At 58.7% G+C, this 19328-nt stretch overlaps 1 protein-coding gene across 1 annotated transcript in view; it reads left to right on the top strand.

The window, feature by feature from the left end:
- The window catches only part of SLC19A1 (solute carrier family 19 member 1), a 34999-nt gene extending 17233 nt beyond the window's left edge, over nt 1–17766 (top strand). The window contains exons 3-6 of the mRNA XM_045032090.1: nt 8799–9543; nt 11977–12169; nt 13279–13420; nt 15818–17766. Coding sequence (XP_044888025.1) covers nt 8799–9543; nt 11977–12169; nt 13279–13420; nt 15818–16006 — 1269 coding nt within the window. The 3' untranslated portion in view covers nt 16007–17766. The remainder of the gene's footprint in view (nt 1–8798; nt 9544–11976; nt 12170–13278; nt 13421–15817) is intronic.
- Nucleotides 17767–19328: the final 1562 nt, after the last annotated feature.

Here is a 19328-nt window from a genome sequence, read left to right as displayed (position 1 = left end):
TCTCACGCAGCATGACCTCCTTTCTGCCTCGCTTCCCAAGGGGTCAAATGTCAGAGCCATCAGCTGTGGCTTCCTGTGTGAGCAGTTTGGGTATGTGCTGAGGGAGGAGGAAAAACAAGGAGCTTATACAGAAAGAAACATGTTTACAAAGGGCTTTTAAAATGTGCCTGTTTTAGTTAACCTTTCTGTACCCAATGCATGTGCAGAGCCTCGCCAGAGAGGGCACCAGCAGAGCTCCGTAGAAGCAGGCCTCTCACTCCTGTCTGATTGATGCACTGGCCATAGGGCTGGCGAACGCTGCCCTGCTGGTCAGTGCGTTTGCCGTAGCTCTCAGGGATTACACTAACAGTACTGCGGGGTAGGTGTAATGCTGGTGACTACAGGAGTCCAGCCGAGCTGATCTACTGGTCTCGGCTGCCTGAAAATCGATGGATACACTGTTAGTTTGGATAGCGTCTTCCGTATGAGCCACAGCCCAAAGTGCTTTGCAGGATCCACTCATGGCAGCACGAGGGGCAGGACTAGGGATGGGAGGCAAGGGGGCTGTGCTGTTGGCCTCGTGGGCTGAGCACTGGATTGCTGCTCTCTCTGGCTCACTCCCCATCCTGGGCAGGGCCTGCTCAGAGGGCAGGGAGTGGCTCGGCTGGGGACTCTGCACAGTTATCAGGCCATGACTGCTCAGAAGTGTGGGGAAGCAGGACAGGGGCATCCAGTCTTTCTGAGGACAGGGAGTCTCCCTTACCCTGCTGCCTGCACCTTCCTGCTGGTGGTAGTCGGGAGGGGAGATGACCTCTGGGCACTCTCGTTGGTAACGCTGTCCAGCAACTCTCCACTCTGGTGACTAGAGGGCTGCGTCCTCTTGTGCCTGCACTGACTTGCTGGGACGGTGGCTGCTGGCGTCCCTGTGAGGTGTCCAAAGTGGTTTTCTAAATGACTGGAGCTTTGTGGGGCTGCAGTCATAGAATCGTAGAGTCGTAGGAGTGGAAGGGACATCGAGAAGTCATCTAATCCAGTCCCCTGCGCTCATGGCAGGAGCAAGTTTAATCAGACCATCCCTGACAGGTGTTTGTCCAACCTGCTCTTAAAAATCCCCAATGATGGAGATTCAACAACGTCCCTAGGCAATTTGTTCCAGTGCTTAACCACCCTGACAGTTAGGAATTTTTTTCTAATGTCCAACCTAAACCTCCCTTGCTGTAATTTAAGCCCATTGCTTCCTGTCCTGTCCTCAGAGGTTAAGAACAATAATTCTTCTCCCTCCTCCTTGTAACAATCTTTTATGTACTTGACAACTGTTATCATGTCCCTTCTCAGGGCAGGTCCATACTTACTGCGCGGGTCGACGCGGTGAGTTCGACTTCTCGGAGTTCGAACTATCGCGTCTAATCAAGTCCCACGCGCTCCGGTCGACTCCGGAACTCCACCACCGCGAACGGCGGTGGCGGAGTCGACCTTGGAGCCGCGGAGTTCGACCCCGCCGCGTCTGGACGGGTAAGTCAGTCAAACTAAGGTAGTTCGATTTCAGCTACGCTATTCGCGTAGCTGAAGTCGCGTACCTTAGTTCGACCCTCCCCCCCCCCGTAGTGTAGACCAGGCCTCAGTCTTCTCTTTCCAGACTAAACAAACCCAGTTTTTCAATCTTCCCTCATAGCTCATGTTTTCTAGACCTTTAATCATTTTTGTTGCTCTTCTCTGGACTTTCTCCAATTTGTCCACATCTTTCCTGAAAAGTGGCATCCAGAGCTGGACACAATACAGTAACTCCTCACTTAAAGTCGTCCTGGTTAATGTTGTTTCATTGTTACATTGCTGATCAATTAGGGAACATGCTCGTTTAAAGTTGTGTGATGCTCCTTCTAATGTCGTTTGGCAGCTGCCTGCTTTGTCCACTGCTTGCAGGAAGAGCAGCCCGTTGCAGCTGGCTGGTGGGGGCTTGGAACCAGGGTGGACCGGCAGCCCCCCATCAGCTCCCCTTATCAGCTCCCTGCTCCCCTAAGTTCTCTGTGCTGCAGCCGCCCAGCCGGCTATCAATTGCCGGGCAGTTCAGCTGTCCCTCCCCACCACTGCCATGTGCTGCTCCCGCCCTCTGCCTTGGAGCTGCTCCCAGGAGCCTCCTGCTTGCTGTTCAGGGGGCTAATGTCAGGGTGTGTCCCTGCTCCTGCACCCCGCTTACTCTTTCTCCATATAGAGCAAGGAGGGGACACTGAAGGAGAGACACAGAGAGCCTGGGGCAGCAGCTGCTGTCTCAACTTCCTGATCCACTTAAAAAGACAACGCACTTAAGAGTGGGTCAGCTTACTTAAAGGGGCAGTGTGCATCTCTCTCTCTCTCTCCCCTACACACAAGGTGTATGTCTGTCTCTGTCTGCTATGCTGTCTCCCCTCGTGTTCATGCTGCCTCGATAAGAGGCTACATTAACAACAATGTGTTAATCCTTGAGGGCTCAGCCGAGCGCTAGTTCATCATTTAGCCGCAAGGCATTCCCTGGGAAATATCCCTCCCTCTTCCACCCTCTGACTTCACCACCTCAGCCAAGCTCCACAATCATCATCAGCTGTGAACAGGATTAAAGTGTTTGTTTAAAATGTATACTGTGTGTATAGTAATATAATATATAGTTTTTTGGCTGGTGAAAATTTTTTTTCCTGGAACCTATTTCCCCCTTATTTACATTAATTCTTATGGGGAAATTGGATTCACTTAACATTGGTTCACTTAAAGTCGCGTTTTTCAGGAACAGAACGACAGCGTTGAGCGAGGAGTTACTGTACTCCGCTTGAGGCCTAATCAGCACGGCGTAGAGCGGAAAAATTACTACTTGTGTCTTGCTTACAACACTCCTGCTAACATCCCACAAGGATGTTCCTCTTTTGGCAACATTGTTACACTGCTGACTCATGCTTAGGTTGTGATTCACTGTGACCCCCGGATCCCTTTCCGCAGTGCTCCTTCCTAGGCAGTCAGTTCCCAGTTTGTATATGTGCAACTGATTGTTCCTTCCTAAATGAAGTACTTTGCATTTGTCCTTACTGAATTTCATCCTGTTTTCTTCAGCCTATTTCTTCAGATCATTTTGAATTTTAATCCTATCCTCCAAAACACTTGCAACCCCTCCCAGCTTGGTATCATCCACAAACTTTATAAGTGTGCTCTCTATGCCATTATCCAAATCAGTGATGAAAATATTGAACAGAACCGGACCCAGAACTGATCCCTGTGGGACCCCACTTGTTATGCCCTTCCAGCATGACTGTGAGTCACTGATAACTGCTCTCTGGGAATGGTTTTCCAGCCAGTTATGCACCCACCTTATTGTAGCTCCATCTAGGTTGCATTTCCCTAGTTTGTTTATGAGAAGGTCATGCAAGACCGTATCGGAAGCCTTTCTAAAGTCAAGATATACCACATCTACCACTTCCCCCCCATCCACAAGGCTTTTGCCACTGGTAGTAAGGTTCTTCTCTGGGGAGTATCCCAGCATGCAGCCGCTGGGCCTCTTTGGGCTCTCACTGGATGGGTAACGCCCAGCCCTCTGCTGCAATGAGAGACAGGGTGGAGCTGGAGCAGCTTGGCTGGAGAGCACCCGTGGCTGGAGTCTTCACTGTCCTGGTAAAGTCACACTCACTTCTGTTCTCTGCCTTCCTCCAGGCCAGGCTTCTCCATGCCAGCCCCACGCTGGCTGCTCAGTTACTGGCCTAGGCAAGCAGCTTGGGAATGGCTGGATGAGCACACTAGCCAGAGCCCCCTCTATTGTTTATTGTGCTAGAGCACTGCCTGAGGCCTGAAGGAGAGCAGGCCGTGTTGTGCTAGGAGTTGTACGTACATGCATGCAGGGAGGGGGGGCTCTGTTTTATAGGGGGGCATTGAGATACCGAGACACAGAGGGCAGATTTTCCAAAGGTCCCTCCCCGTGCACACATCCGTGTTACTGCGGGGTTTGGGCCCGGGCAGGAAGCTGAGGGACCTGTGCTAACACGGGCACTGGCAGAGCTGGCGAGGCCCCGTTCTCGGCCCTTTTTCTGAGTCTGTGCCGGTTAGGGGAACCCTTTGCCTTTCTCTCTAAGCTCTGGAGTTGAAGCTTGCCTGCCCTCCCGCCGCTGCCCTGGGTCCTGGCTCTGCTGCGCTCCTCCTCTTTGCTGGTGATTACCCAGAAGCCAGTGCACCTTGTGGAGTTGTGCAGGGAGATCAGGCAGCGAGGCCACTGCGTCCGAATGCAAACCCGAACCAACGAGCCCCATGGCCTTCCCCTAGAATCTGCTGCCGCCGCTACGAAGATGAGGGGAGACAAAGGGGTGGCTGAAGAGTGTGTGTGTGTGGGCACGTGCAGAGTCTGTTTGCAGCTAATAGAGATCTTCACATGGGCCAGGAAGCCTCAGCCCTGAGAGCAGAATGGCAGCTGCTGTGCACCTGGCCCGCGCTTCCCCTCTGCACTAGGGTGCTTCCGCCTCTCTGGACTGCCTCTGCAGGCTGCCTCGCTCTCCCTCTCCCAGCTGTCAGCCCATCTCTCCAGCGTTGGAGCAGGCCACCCAGCTCCCTCCTGGCCTCTGGGAGAGGGGGAGACTTTACACTGCTTAAAATACCAATGGCAACTCTTCACGTTCCCCTGGCAAGCCTCAGAGTCGCAGAGCTTAGCCCCGTCGGCGCAGCACTGTGTCCCGGGCTGTCAGCCCAGCACTGAGCTCCCTGCGCACACACCAGTGCCAGCAGCAGAAACGGGCTCTGTCACACACAGGCCTGGCAGTCACTCCTTCAGTAGGGTGGCCTGGTGGACACGTACGGTGCTGTGAGCCCTTCCCCCCCCATCTCACCAGCCCCGGCCTCCCCCACGGCCAGTGCTGTGTGTACACACCGGGCTCTGGCACGGCGGTCCTTGCTCTGAGGCAGTCTCTGACCTGCAGAGGAGCTGGGAAGCAATGGGGGGTGCCAGGCATTCCCGTGCTGTGGAGCTCTCTGCACCGCCGGCAGGAACGTGGGCTTTGCATGGGAGAGGACTTAGGCTCTGTGCTAGCATGCCTGTGCGGGGGCCAGGCTGGGAGCGCCACGCTGATGATTTTCATGCACAGGAATGCTGAGTTCCAGGCAAAGGCGTCAGCCTGGGGCTTAGCACAAAGCAGGCCGTTGAATTCACTGAGATAAGGGACCCAGGATTTTATTAAGAGGCTTGGCCTCAATAATGAGGCTGCTGTGAGCGGCATGCTGCTGTGTGTAGGGCCCAAACTGTTACCGTGATTCTAAGAACCCAAAGCTCTTGGTTACTGTTATTCTTGGTGAGGCGGTGCAGGAAATAACTCGCTGGAGACACGGCCGTCCGACCGATAGATGGCTGGCACAACGGCACAGTACCGGAGCGCTTTCACTTCATTTAGTCACAAGCACTTGCACACGTCTGCAACAGGTTAGTAAAACACCCCCAAAATCAATAATCACCGAAGTCTGGAGCTGGCTCCTAGTGGTATAAGGGCAGCCGGCCGATTGGCCAGTCTTTCGCCTGTCGTTGGGGATCCTGCGGAAGTGCCCACGATGTGCTCCTGAGGAGTCCACCGACCCCATACTTCCTCTCCTTGTTTGTTTGGCTTAGCGTAACAACATGTCAATAAAAAACCTTGTTAAACAGTTTCAAAGTTTAAATGAAGTTTTCTCAAACCATTAGTTAGACGTGTTTCTGCAGAGTCCGCATGTCTTGAGGGCCCTGACAAGCACATCCCAGGGGGCAGATATAGATAATGTTCCTGTTTTTCTAAAACACGTACCTCAGCAATTTCACCAGAGCTCTTACCAGGAAGGACAGTGTCCCCGCCCCCCCCACCCTCAGATGCTTGCTCAGCTGTGCTAAGGCTGTTGCAGAGGCCTGCTAAAATCTACTGATTTAGCTGCTTTTGGCAATAAGGATGCTAACCAATATTCCAGTTAATGGTAGTGATCCCAGCATTTTGCTAGTCCACCAAGATCTCCCCGTACAAAAGGACATGGTTTTGCATGCGTCACACATTTTCCCGCTGGCTCCAACAGAACCTCTGAGAGCCAGTGTTTGCCCCTGGCTTTCACAGACAGGCTGTGTTGGAATAAACCTGCTGCTCCCCCCCGCGCTGCTCGGTGCTGGCCAGTGGTCGCCATTTGAAAGGGACCCCACCACACTCAGTAACCTGATCTGTAGAGGGGTGTTCCTGGGTGCAAGGTCATCCAGAAGTGCAGCCTAAGCCCTCCCCAGCTCCCACTGCATCATGTACTTGTATTGACTGAAAGAGGCTTGTGAATATGTCTGCCTGGGGGGGGGTAGGGCTGCAGCTCCAGGCTGATCACAGGCCATCCTGCCCACTCGCCACCTGAACTGGGGCCTGTTTGGCAGGGAGCAGGGCCTGAATCATCCCCCCTTTGGATGTGCCCTGGGTAGGGAGTGGAGATGCTTCTATGGCAAAGCGCAGCATCAGCTGGCTATGGGACAACAGGCTCCTGTGACACTCTCTAGCTCGGGGGAGCACCCTGTAACCCCCATATCTCTATTTCTGTATAATTGTGATCTTGCATATAAAGCCTGCCTTGTAAGACTTCAGGGGAAAGGTTATGAGCTGCTAAAAGTCACTGTTCTGTCTATTAGTGCATATGAAGTTATGTGATTGTGTCGTATGGTTGTCAGTAAAACAGGCTGGAAGTTGGGGAATCGGCCAGGTATTATCTCCCCAGAGACAACAGCGAGAAAAGTAACGAATGTCCGGGCAGGTGCCAAACAACAATCAACAGCCATTGTCCAGTAAGGGAGCTACAAATCAATGAGACGCCTGCATAAGGCCACACGAGGGGAATTGCTCAACCTTGCCTGGGGACTCAGCAACGCCCCCCCAGACATGCCTGGACTTGTGTTCTCCAAGCATGTGGACTAAGGGTATAAAACAGAACGTAGGCCAAGCATGGGGTCCCTTTCTCCTTCCCCCACCTACACTGCAGCTAGCAACAAGGATACTGAGAACACTGAAGACTCCAACAGAGGGGACTGGCCCAGCTTTCAAGGGTGATACCTGTGTACTATGAACTGCAGTATCCAGCAGGGTGAGAAAAACTGCTTAGTCTAGCTAGTGCCCAGTCTAATAGGGTGAGAGTTTAGGCTGCGTGCTTATCGTTTCTTTTCTTTTGGTAACCACTCTGACCTTTTTGCCTATCACTTAAAATCTATCTTGTATAGTCAATAAACTTGTTTTACTGTTGATCTTTACCAGTGAGTTTGCCTGAAGTGCTTGGTAAATCTGTTCAGGTTTATAGAGGCTGGGGTATATCCACTCTCCATTGATGAGGTGGTGAACCAATTAATAAGATGGTACATTCCTGGGGTACAAGGCTGGGAGCTGGGGCAGTCTGGTTGGTTTCTTTCTCTGCGTGATTCATGAGTGGCTGTGGGAGCATTCATGGAGTCTATACTCCTGGGGGAATTCTGCGCCGCTGTGCATGTGCAGAATTTATATCCCCTGCCAACTTTCTAACGGGGAAGCAAAGGGAAGCCCCTAGAGTGGTCATGCGACCCTCCCCAGCAGTGTGTTTTGGGTGCCCAGGGAAGCCGGCAGAGAGGTAAATCACTCTGGGGAGGAGGTGGGATGGGGGAAGACCTGGCTGGTGGCTCCTCCCCTGAGATGGGCTCAGCTGCTTGTCCTGGCTGGGCTGGGCTGGGGAGGACAGGACTTCCTTTTCTCTTGCACAGCAACCGGGGCCAGATCAGACCCACCCCCAGATTTCTCGCTGGCTACAGGAGCAGGAAGCTCTGCAAACTCCCCACCCCCAACCCCCTGCTTCCTGCAGCTATCGCTCCTCAACTGCAGGGGGCGGGATCCCTGTACAGGGAGCTGCTCCACCATCTGCCCAACCCCTGTGCATCCAAACCCCCTCATACCCAGACCCTCCTGCTGAGCCTCACCCCCCCTGCACTCAGACCCCCCCCGCGATGAGCCCCACTTCCCCAGCATCTGGACACCCCCAACACCCAGCTCCTCTATCCCCCCCACACACCCAGACTCTCCCCCTGCTGAGCCCCAATCACCTTCACCTGGACCCTCCTGCAGAGTCCCATTACCATTGCACCCAGAACCCCCCAACAAGCCCCTGTGCGTCCAGATTCCCCTGCACCCAGGCCCTCGCCTGGCAGAGTTCTTGGCTGCTATGCCGGAAGCCCCGGCTGGGTGATGAGGAATGGGGGGTGTTTCTGACTCCGACAGTGGCTGAAGTGCCTGGCCATCAGGGCTCCAGAGCAGACTGGCTTCCACGGCTCAGCTGGTGCAGTCCTGTCACTAGAGCAGCGACGCCCAAACTTCTCCTCTTGTGCCCCCCCCCCCAGTAATAGACCGTGTCTGCGCCCCCACCCCGGGCCCGGAGGGGAGCTGAAAGCAGGGGCCCGTGGCCGAGTCACTGTGGGGAGCAGGGCCGTGGCTGGGGCTGAGGGCCAGGAGCAGAGCTGGGGGCAGAGTGGGGCTGAGTGGTGCTCCCTCCCCGTCCCTTTGTGGGGGCTGGCCCGGGCCCCACCAGGCCCCCCGGATGTTTCTCTGCACCCCCCAGAGTTTGGGGACCACTGAGCTGAGCAATGCTGGGAAAAGGACAGAGCAAAGTTGTGATGGGTGGCTAAAGCGAGGTGCCAGGATCCGTATCCAGGCACCTTGGGCTGCCTGGTCCCAGCAGCTGCTGAGCACCCCAGTCAGAAGGCATTGCTGGCACCGGCCTGCCCCACATCCTAGTGTCCCTGGCTCTGCAGCCTTTGGGTGGCGCCGTGAGGCTCAGCGCTTGCCCATTTCCTGCTCCCACTGGTTTGCTGTGTCTTGCAGGTGACCAACGAGATCACTCCCGTCCTGTCCTACTCCTACATGGCCGTCCTGGTGCCCATCTTCCTGCTGACGGATTACCTGCGCTACAAGCCGGTGCTGGTGCTGCAGAGCCTGAGCCACATCTCCATCTGGCTGCTGCTGATCTTCGGCACCACTCTCCTGGCCATGCAGTTCATGGAGTTCTTCTACGGCATCACCATGGCGGCCCGCGTGGCCTACTCCTCCTACATCTTCTCCCTGGTCACCCCCTCGCACTACCAGCGCATGGCCAGCTACTCCCGCTCGGCCGTGCTGATGGGGGTCTTCACCAGCTCGGTGCTGGGGCAGCTCTGCGTCACCGTGGGCGGGGTGCCCTTCATGACGCTCAACTACGTTTCGCTGGGGTTCATGCTCTTTGGGCTTGTCCTGACGCTCTTCCTGGAGCAGCCCAAGCGAAGCCTCTTCTTCAACAAGAGTGGTGGCCCACCCCCCTCAGAGCTGGACAGGATGCACCCCGTCGAGGGCAAGCCAGTGCCCCCCGCGCCCTCCCCCTGGCGCAGCTCGGCCCTCTTCCGTATGCTGAGGGAGCTCGGCACTATCGCCAAGCTGCCCCAGCTGCGGCTCTGGTCCCTCTGGTGGATCTTCAACTCCGCCGGCTACTATCTCATGCTCTATTACGTGCAGCTCCTGTGGAATGAGATTTACCCTACCACGGACAACCGCAAGGTCTACAACGGTGGGGTGGACGCCGCCTCAACGCTGCTCGGTACACGGCCCTGTCTGCCTCCGGGGGTCCCCCCTTGCTCCCCTGTGCTCCGTGGGCTTGTGTAGCGCTACCCAGCAGGAAGACAGGGAAGGGCTCTGGAGGCCGAGGGGATTACAAGGCATGAGCCCCACACTTGGCTTGTCCTGAGCCAGGCACTAATTCCCCAGGAATGCGCCGCATGTGACCTCGCTGGGCTTTTCTGAAACAAAAGCTGCTCCGCACAGGGGATTAGCTCCCAGCTGGATGCGAGTCGCCGCTCGCAGTCTGCCTCCCTTGCAAAGCCGCTGCAATGCGTGGCCCAGCACGGCGCATTTCTGTGCAAGCAGGCCCCTGCTGGAATGGGAGCGGCCAGGGTCTAGGAGTTCCAGCCGGGCAAAGGTCTTCTCTGCAGCACAAAGCTGCACTAGTTTAACTGCACAGGGAGTGTCAGATGGCTTAGCGAATGAGATGCCAACCCGTGTAGATGCTCCAATTTGGGTTTAAGAGTCATTTAAATCTGTCCCTCATTGACGTAAACTAGGCCCCAAATTGGTTTAACCCCAAATCAGTGTCCACACAAAGGGTTTACTCCCATTTAACTAAACGAGTTTGCCGTCTCCCCTGTTGTTACATGGGTGCAGCTTTGCCATGTAGCCATGGGCTGAGTGCAGGAGCACACGGAGCATCTGCCTGCACTGGGCCTGCCCCCAGGCTGGAGAGCTTAGCCTCCATTGTCACTGTTGAATTTTGCAGCACGGAAGCTGTCTGCCCTGTTGCACTCAGCTGAAGAATGCATGGCTTAGCAGCCTGTAGTGAGCGGGAAGTGGGGCATGCCCTGAGTCAGTCCCGCAGCTCCAGCGGTAGCCAGAGCTCTGGGGCTGTATCGCAGTTGGTTCTGGAGGGTGCAGAGGTAAAGTTGGGCCTGTGCATGCAGCAGCAGGTTGGGAAAGCACTTAGCCAGGGAGCATCCCTAGCCACTGACCATCCTCCCAGGGACTCTCTCTGAGTTCAAACTCCTGGGCTTGCAATAGCTCACACCTGTTACCCTCATGATACTTGGGCCTTGCACCCCATAGGACCCATCTGGGCTCTGCAGGGGGCTGAGGGGGCTGTGTGGTGCTCCCGAGGGTGCCCCGGGTTGTGAGAGACCTCACCACCCCTGCCCTGAGCAGGAAGTGGTCTTGTCTGTGCCTGTGTAGCTCTGCTCCCTGAAACCTCCAGCCCGTGGCCACAGACAAGCACTGACTGCCAGGTCTCTGCAGCCTCACCCCCTCTGTGCAGGCTGGTGACAAACACAGCAAACCCCGCGTCCTTGACACGCTCCCTGCAGCATCCAGCCCCTGGCGCTGCCATGCCCCGAAGAGCCGGTGTGCGCACAGCTCAGGGTCAGGCCTTCAGAACAACCCAGCACAGATCTCGTCAGAGTGACAACACCCACAAGTTTATTTATGAAGATTAAGAGTAACGGTGGTAAGGACACCAGGTTATGTGTAAAACAAAGGGGATAACACGCTTCTTAGAGTCTAAACTTCACTCTGTCAGGCTAAACTCCTTGTCTGCAGCAACTTCTCACCCCGAGCAACTGCCCCGCAGCACGAGCCCACATGGCCTGCTGGTATCCTCAGTGCCGGATGAGCCAGGGGTCCTTTTCCCGCCCTCTGACAGGCCGGTAACCCTTGGAAATGCCCCTTCTGAAGGGCAGCCCCTCTTCCCCATTGCTTGTCCTCGGGTGAGCTCCCCCTTGCTTTCATGTCAGCCTGTTGACGTCACATGGCAGTGGTGCTGGCATCGTTGCTGTCCATGCTTGTGTCTGGCAGAAGCCCGGGTTGTCCACTTGGCCTTGGTACAGACTTTAAAACATGATTTCAGCACATATACACGCTTCCTTTACTAGTGTCAGTACCTGCATTTCACAATGGCCTTAGCGAGCGGTGTGCCAGCACTTTCGTTTGAGCCCTCACAGCATACTTTGGGGATCTGCCTTAGGAGAGCAGTGTGTTGGGTGCAGTGAGTTTGTCAGGCCTGGAGGAGTTGCTGGCAGAGAAGTGAATCCCCTGCCGTTTGGCATTGAGGGGCTCGTAGGCTGGCTGAAGGGAGGTGACAGATGGCTGCATGGCAGGCCGCAGGTGCCTCAGCACGGCCCCCAGACTCCCCACAGCGCCCCACTCACAGGAGTGCTGGTGCCTGCCAAATGGGTGTGTCCCATGGAACAGGCAGTGCCATGGCAGAGTGACTGTGAATGCCCTGGGACTGGTGCTCATTCGCTGGGGCAGATGGGGGTGTGAGTGGTGAGCTTACAGAGGCCCAGCTGCACGCATCTGTTCCTTGGGTGCTGCCATCTCCGTGTGGCCCTGGATTACTTCCTGTCGCCAAGGGCAACCAGGCAGGCTCCTGCCGCAGGCATGGGCCCTACCCTGCGGGCAGCTGTTAGTCACTGACGCCTTGTCTCCCCAGGTGCCATCACTGCCTTCGCCGCAGGCTACGTGAAGATCCGCTGGGCGCTGTGGTCGGAGCTGGTGATTGGCGCCGTGACAGCATTCCAGGCTGGGCTGCTTTTGCTGATGAGCACCACCAGCAACATCTGGCTCTGCTACGGGGCCTACATCCTGTTCCGGGGCTCCTACCAGTTCCTGGTCCCCATAGCCATGTGAGTTGGGGTGTCTCGCTCTGCTGGGTCCCCCACTAGGGCTACGGACACGGTGCATAGTCCTGGCTGCAGCTGGACGCCGGCTCAGCCACTCCCCCAGCGGGTGAGCTGGTGTCAGAGTGCAGAGAACGTGTGCTGCAGTGAAGGATTGGCGACCAGGGAGACAGGGCCAGTGCAGCCGGGGCTTTCCAGTGGGGCACCTCAGCGCACATCCAGCGGCCTGCTGCCCCTCGCGCTCCATGTCGGCGCAGTGCCTAGTGGGGCTGGGTGGCATGGGGTTTGTCTGAGTTGTAGGTGGGACCGTTTCCAGTGATGTCCATCCCAGCCCCCTGGCCGGTCCAGGCCTGAGGCTGGTGCAGGTCACTGCTGTGCTGGCAGTGCCGCAGAGGCAGCTCGCATGGCATCTGCCTTCTCCAGCCCCTTACAGGTGTGGGCACAGCAGCACCGCTCCCTTCAGCCCAACGCACACTGGAACCGGAGCCTGCAGGAGCCCCAGGCCTGCAGCACCCCTAAGCCCAGCCTCTAGGGCTTAGTTGGGCTCAAACTGCCCTGGTGTGGCGGGGGCAGGTCTGCCGCCCCGAAGGCTGAGCCAGCAGAGAGAAGCCCCCTGGTGACACTGGGCCACAGGCACTGCACAGTCAGACGCAGTGCTGGGCTCTGCCAGCCGAAGGCAGGAGGTGGGCATGCCAGGCTCTGTGGGTGGCGTAGTTCCTCAGGGCCTGGGGGTGGGATTTTGGGAGGTGCCGAGTGAGCGCATCCTCTCAGACCCAGGGCCCCTTCAGCGCTCCTGTAACCAGGCGTTTGGTAATTCCACCCTGTGCCTCTCATAGAGATCCCAACGGGCCGCCCAGGCCCTAGCCAGGCACCGCTACCCCGCTCTGTAACCCACAGCTCGGCTGGGAGAACAGCCAGCCAGCTTGCAGCTCAGCCGCAGGGCAGCGGCTGTCAGAGCACAGGCAGCCGGACGTGTTCCATGCACATGGGGACGGAGCCCCTCGGCCGGGCCGGGGTCAGCGGGTTCAGGCAGGGCGCTAGTGGCGCTGGCTGTACGTTCGCTGTCAGCCAGATGCAGACGCTGAGTGACTTCTTTCTTCTCGCTTTGCTGGCAGTTTCCAGATTGCCACCTCCCTCTCCAAAGAGCTCTGTGCCCTGGTGTTTGGCGTCAACACCTTCTTCGCCACCGTCCTGAAGACCATCATAACCATGATCATATCAGACAAGCGGGGCCTGGGCCTTTCGGTGCATCCACAGGTAAGGGGGCTGCGCAGCTTCCCCTGGGCTGCCAGTGGGGAGGCCGAGTGGGTCGGATTGGCCCAGGCCGAGAAGCCTGTGGAAGGGCAGTCTGGGCGGGATAAGGGAAACCGCCAGCAGCCATGAACGTAGCCCCTGGGCGGGCAGGGCAGGGCAGGGGTGTGACTAGTGGGCTGTGTTGCTGTGTAGCCCCTGGGCGGGCAGGGCAGGGGTGTGACTAGTGGGCTGTGTTGCTGTGTAGCCCCTGGGCGGGCAGGGCAGGGCAGGGGTGTGAGTAGTGGGCTGTGTAGCTGTGTTGCCCCTGGGCGGGCAGGGCAGGGGTGTGACTAGTGGGCTGTGTTGCTGTGTAGCCCCTGGGCGGGCAGGGCAGGGGTGTGACTAGTGGGCTGTGTTGCTGTGTAGCCCCTGGGCGGGCAGGGCAGGGCAGGGGTGTGACTAGTGGGCTGTGTTGCTGTGTAGCCCCTGGGCGGGCAGGGCAGGGCAGGGGTGTGACTAGTGGGCTGTGTTGCTGTGTAGCCCCTGGGCGGGCAGGGCAGGGCAGGGGTGTGACTAGTGGGCTGTGTAGCCCCTGGGCGGGCAGGGCAGGGGTGTGACTAGTGGGCTGTGTAGCCCCTGGGGCAGGCAGGGCAAGTTAGCTCCTGACAGCGTGTGGGCCCCTAGTCTGGCTTCCTCCCTGCCCCTTCCCCATTGTTAGGGAAGCACCTGCTACAACCTCAGCTGCCCCCCGCCCGAGGGTGCATTCAGGGCTGGCGTACGCACAGCGGCATTTGGGGAGTGGTTGAGTCAGCTGTGTCTGAGGTTAACCTCACCGCATGCCCCATTTGTAAAAACCCCTAGAGCCCCAGCAACGCCTTGGAAACTGCCCCGAGCCCAGTGTGCAGCGGCCCCAGCGCCCTGGCTGGCTCGGACGGGGAGAGGCTCATGCTTTGCCCGTGGAGCCAGGTCTGTGCCTCTCTGCTGCTCACGTTCCCACATGGGAGCTGAGCCTGAAGGCTGCCAGGTTCCCCAAGCCCTGGGAAGTGAACACGTGCCTAGGAGCAACTCACTGGGGAAATGGCTGCTGGGAAAATATAGCACCCTCCAAGTAGGGGGCTGTTGGGAGGTTGGTGGCTGGACAGGGGCAAAGTTAAGGTTGTTTGGGCCACTTTAACAGTGTCCCTGTCATAGAGCCACTGCACAGCTGGAGCGCCCTCTTGTGACAGGCCATGGCATGACTAGTGTGCCTGCCTCAGTTTCCTTCTCAGGACTCTCTTGCCTTGGTAGAACCCCTCCTTGGGGCTGGGGTGTTACAAAAACCTTGTGCAAATTTTCCAAAACACAACTCCCCAAATGGTCTAGTTATCAGTCCCGTGTACGTAGTCCTTAAAATCCCATGACATGACACCCCCACATATCACACGCCAGCATCTTCTGCCGCACCTGGGCTCCTCTTGTGTCCTTCTGGCAGGACACCCACCCCAGCCGTCGGCTGGAGCGCAACGCTGCTCTTCCCAGCAGGAGCCAAGGCCTCGGCGGTCAAAGACGGGGGTTGCCCCCTAGCCTCTCGTCCTTGCCAGTAAAGCATCGCTCACTGCCCTCAGGCCACTCCCTGCTCCCCTGCGTCCAGCCCTTCAGCGGGGGGCAGGGCCAGCCTTAGGGAAAATGGCGCCCTGGGTGCAATTGTATATTGGTGCCCTGGCCCCTGCTGCCTCCCCTGGCCTCCACACATCCCCCCCGTTGCCCCTGGTCCCCGCTGCCTCCCCCCTATTGCCCACACGCCCCAGGCTTGCCCTGCTCCTTGGGCGGTCGCCCACTCGTAAGGCCGGCCCTGCATGGGGCTGTCAGGAGGAAGCTCATCCGCTGCTTCCTTGCCTCCGCCTGCATTGTCAAGCCACCAGGCGCCTCCCTCTGCTGCGGTTCTGGCCTGCAGCCTTCCCCGGAAATGCCTGCAGCTCCCTTCTGGGACCATCCACCGTCCCCCAGCAGCTCCCACCTGCCCGGGTCACTGACCCTCAGCCCCCCGATCCTTTTCGGCCCCCCCGGCGGCCCCGCCCTCTTGGCTGGCTGACAGGCTGTCCCTGTCTCTGTTCTTTGCTGGCAGAGGGCAGCCCCCGGGCTGGGCCCAGTGTCCAGGGGCGGCACAGCTCCCGGTCTCAGCGCTGGTGAGCGAGAGCTGCAGCCAGTGGGGAACAGCCCAGTTACACCTGTTCCCGTAGGTTGTGCACATGCCGCTCCTCCAGGCCCCCCCATCACACCGCAGTTATCGGGGAGAGTGCAGGGTGGGGGGTCAGCTCTGCCCCCAGCTGCCGTTAACCCCTCGGTGCCAGCCGGCAAGGCAGGGCAGTGCTGGCTGACAGAGGAGGGGCAGGCTGTGGGTTTAACCGGGGCTCTGGTGTCGTGTGCTCTCTCCCCCCTCAGTTCTACGTGTACTTCGCCTACTTCACGCTGCTGGCAGCGGTGTACCTCGGGGCAGCGGTGTGCGTGGCCGTGAGGCACCGCCGGCGCAAGGTGCCGCAGGAGCCGGCGTTCGCCAAGGAGCTCAGCAGCCCTGCTGAGGAGGCACCAGGGAAGGAGAGGAGCGCGGAGCCGGGCAGCGTGCACATCTGAGTGCAGCTGGGAGAGGAGACCCGAGGGAGTGGCCTGTGCGCACACCCCAGCTCATCTCACCTTCCTCGCAGTGTCAATGTGCGGCTGAGAAAGCAAGGAGCACAGGCCAGGCTGGAGCCGCCAGGCCCCAGGGCCGTGCGCACCCTTGGTCCCCAGACTGCCACTGCCGGCAGAGCCGCCACTCCCGCCCATGCCTCCGCTCCCATCACAGCCTCAGTGCCGGCAAACCCCAGTGTTAAGAGCTGCCTTTGAGGACAGAACGGCGCAAACCCGGAGAGCCCATCCCAGCGCCAGGCCTGGCCCCAGGGCTGCTGCTTTGAGTGACCCGGCTCCGTTACTGACGCGGTTCCTGGGCCGGGTTTTCCCAATAGCCACTTGTGCGCACACACACACTCATTCGGGGTGACCTGTGCCAAGCGTACCAAGCTCACCGTAGGCTCCTCCCAGAACATGAGGCGGGGACTACACCCGAGATGTTGCTCAGACAAGCCATTGAGGCGCTTTTCTTGGCTTCTGGTGTCAGCCCTCACGGGTCCCGTGTTCCAGCTTTGCGCCACAAAGGCTAGAAGTGTGCGCTTTGTAGTGACAGCTGAGTGTCCCGTGTAATCCCCTGACTCCAGGCTCTGGGGCTTGGACCACTTCACCCGCTGTGCCCCCCACCAATGCACTGCTTCAGCAACTGTCTGAATGGCACTTGTGCAGCCACTGCAGCTGCTACTGCCCTAGCCAGCCACTTCCACCCCGGGGCCCCTCTGCACAAAGCATCTGCCCCTCTGGTGTTGAATCGAGGGCTGCACGGGGAGGGCCAGCCAGGCCCTCCCCACACATGGCTCCGTAGCTTTGCAGCATGGCTCACAGAGCAGCCTAGCCCTGTACTACAGGGCTGGAAAGTCTTTGTGCTAACCCGGGGCCTTGTGGCATAACTCTGGCCCGTAGTGCATACAGCCAGGGAGGGTCGAGCCAAGCGGGACCATGGCTGGCTCTGCTTGCTCCCGGTGGGGGCTGGGCCGTATCACTGGGTTGGGCTGAGAGGGGCCGGTGAGCTGTGCCCTCCTGCCTGGCACGCATCAGCTGACTGTAACAGATTGGGGGTGGGGAGAGGCGGCTGTAAGTGCGGGGGGGCATCTGGCAGCCCATTCCAGCCCAGCGCAGAGCTAGTGGGCCCATTGCGGCCCTGTGCTCCTCTTGGGTCTGCAGCAGAGGCCACTGGGGCGGGGCAGCTCTAGCCCATAACCCTTGTGTGCCGGAGAGGGGCGCCCAGCAGCCTGTGCCCTCATGGGCAGTGCTGCTGCTCACGCCCACGGGCTGCCCCCTGTGCACAGCCCAGCGCCCTTGGCGTCACGGGGCAGCGCATGGCCAGTAGCAGATACCCTGCTGGGGCGCCTCGCCTTGTGCGTGCCGTCATCACCCTTCCCCTCCCCACCAGCCTCAGCGTTTTACTACTGCTCAGCTGCAGTCCAGCAAACGCTGCAGGGCTCTGCCAAGCTAAACCCTGCCTTAAACTGTGAACCCCCCAATGCCCAAATTCCTCAGCAACAGCTCCCGCCGGTGGACAGCCCCCTCACTGCACACGCTCACACGGGAGTAAGGTTTTTTTCGTTGCTTTAAAGAGCCAATACACTGAGCCTGCTACCTGTATCCCCCCTTCCATTAGTGCACCCCCATGGCTCATCGTGACCGTAAACCACGTTTAGTAACAAACTGTCACAGCGTTAAGTGCTACCGCGTGTCGAATAAAGCTAGACAAGGTTACACGCAAACGCTGCGCCGCCTGAAACCTGATTGACCAATGAGACTTTGCAAGAGGCTGGTCCAGCATGGCTGGCCAGGCTCCCAGCCAGGACCTGCACAGAGGGCAAAATGCTTGGGCCCAACATGGCGCCCGAAGGTCAGTGACCCTGTGACAAGGGGCAGCCGGGTTCCTGTTGATTTGTGTGGAAGGAACACGTCCAGTCCCTAATGCTCCATTTACACTGGAGACAGGTGGGTGGCTGCCTTCCCGCCTGCCTGGGAGAAAACCCCGTTTCACCCCGTGTTTGACATGCACTACCAGTGAGTCGCCAAGGCCACTACAGCCATGACACGGTCCTTGCTCACCAGTGTGCCACAGGCATTCAGGAGAGAGCTACGGGAATGTACAATGGGTCAATTCACTGCTGGGGCTGCTCCAGTAAACCACTGAAATGGAGTCTTTGCAGTGGCGCCCCAGAGGCTGGCGCCCTGTATCTTAGCGCTGAGGCCCTAGGGGTAACTGCCCCTGCATTGGCTCTTCCTGCCGCCGGGCTGGTCAGATAAGCCCATGCCCAGGGCAGGCCTGACAAGCACAGCAAATCACTAGGCCCCTCTGTCATCCCCGCCCACATCATGTCCCTGGGCCCAGGCGCTGCTGAGCCCCTGGGCTTGTGTGGCCAGCAGCCCCCGCTCAGGGCAGTGTCCTAGCAGGGGGGCTGGGAGGGCCTCAGCTCTGTTGCTCAGCCTGGCATGAGGGCTGTTGTGCTGGCAGCGAGCCTGGGTATAGGGCTAGGCTCTGTGTCCCACCCTCCCCAGCACCTGTGATGGGCTCCTGGCTGAAACCCCTATCCCCAGTGTGCATTGCTGGCCACACTGGAGAGGGCAGCTGGCAGCAGCCCGTGTCTCATCCAGTGCCTGGTTCCAGCTGAGCTCTGAGCCAGCTGCCAGCAGGCAAGGGCCCTGGGTGGCGGGCCTAGGTCAGGGCATCCCAGGAGCCTGCCTGCAGCCTGGACTCTACCCTGTCGCTCCCGGCCAGGCCAGCCCCTGCACACCAGCGCAGGCCCCATGTGCGATTGCTCCAGCCCCAGGGCACCATCAGTCCCAGCATACAGGGCAGGCTCAGGGGGTCACCCTGATGAAAGAGGAATCACCTCCCTGCTCATCTACCCTCCCCCCCCGGAGGCCCTTTCCCCAGAACAGTGCCAGCCCTGTTCTCTGCCCACCACCTGCTGCTGCCTCCCAGCGGTATTCACCCAGCCAGCTGGGCCCCAGCACCTGTGGCTGGGAGGCACCAGGCACTGCCAGGATCCATCACCCTCTTTGGGATTTCAGGGCCTGCCTTTAGCTCACTTTCCTAACCCCTGCTGGACAATTGATGCAGCCTGTTGGTGTGAGATTATGCGGCACTGGGGCCTGGGCTCCGTCTGGCCCTAGGGCTGCAGGGACTTGGGGCTTCATCTGGCACCGCAGCACTAGGGACATGGGGGCTTTGTCCAGCATGGCAACGCTAGGGATGCAATGGCCTGGGGCTCTGTCCAGTACCGCGGTGCTAGGGGCATGGCTGACCCACAGCCTGGGGCTCCATCCGGCA

Source organism: Mauremys mutica, chromosome 10 (genome assembly GCF_020497125.1).
Source record: "Mauremys mutica isolate MM-2020 ecotype Southern chromosome 10, ASM2049712v1, whole genome shotgun sequence".
In the NCBI taxonomy this organism is placed as follows: domain Eukaryota; kingdom Metazoa; phylum Chordata; order Testudines; family Geoemydidae; genus Mauremys; species Mauremys mutica.
This window is presented reverse-complemented; position numbering and strand designations above follow the sequence as displayed.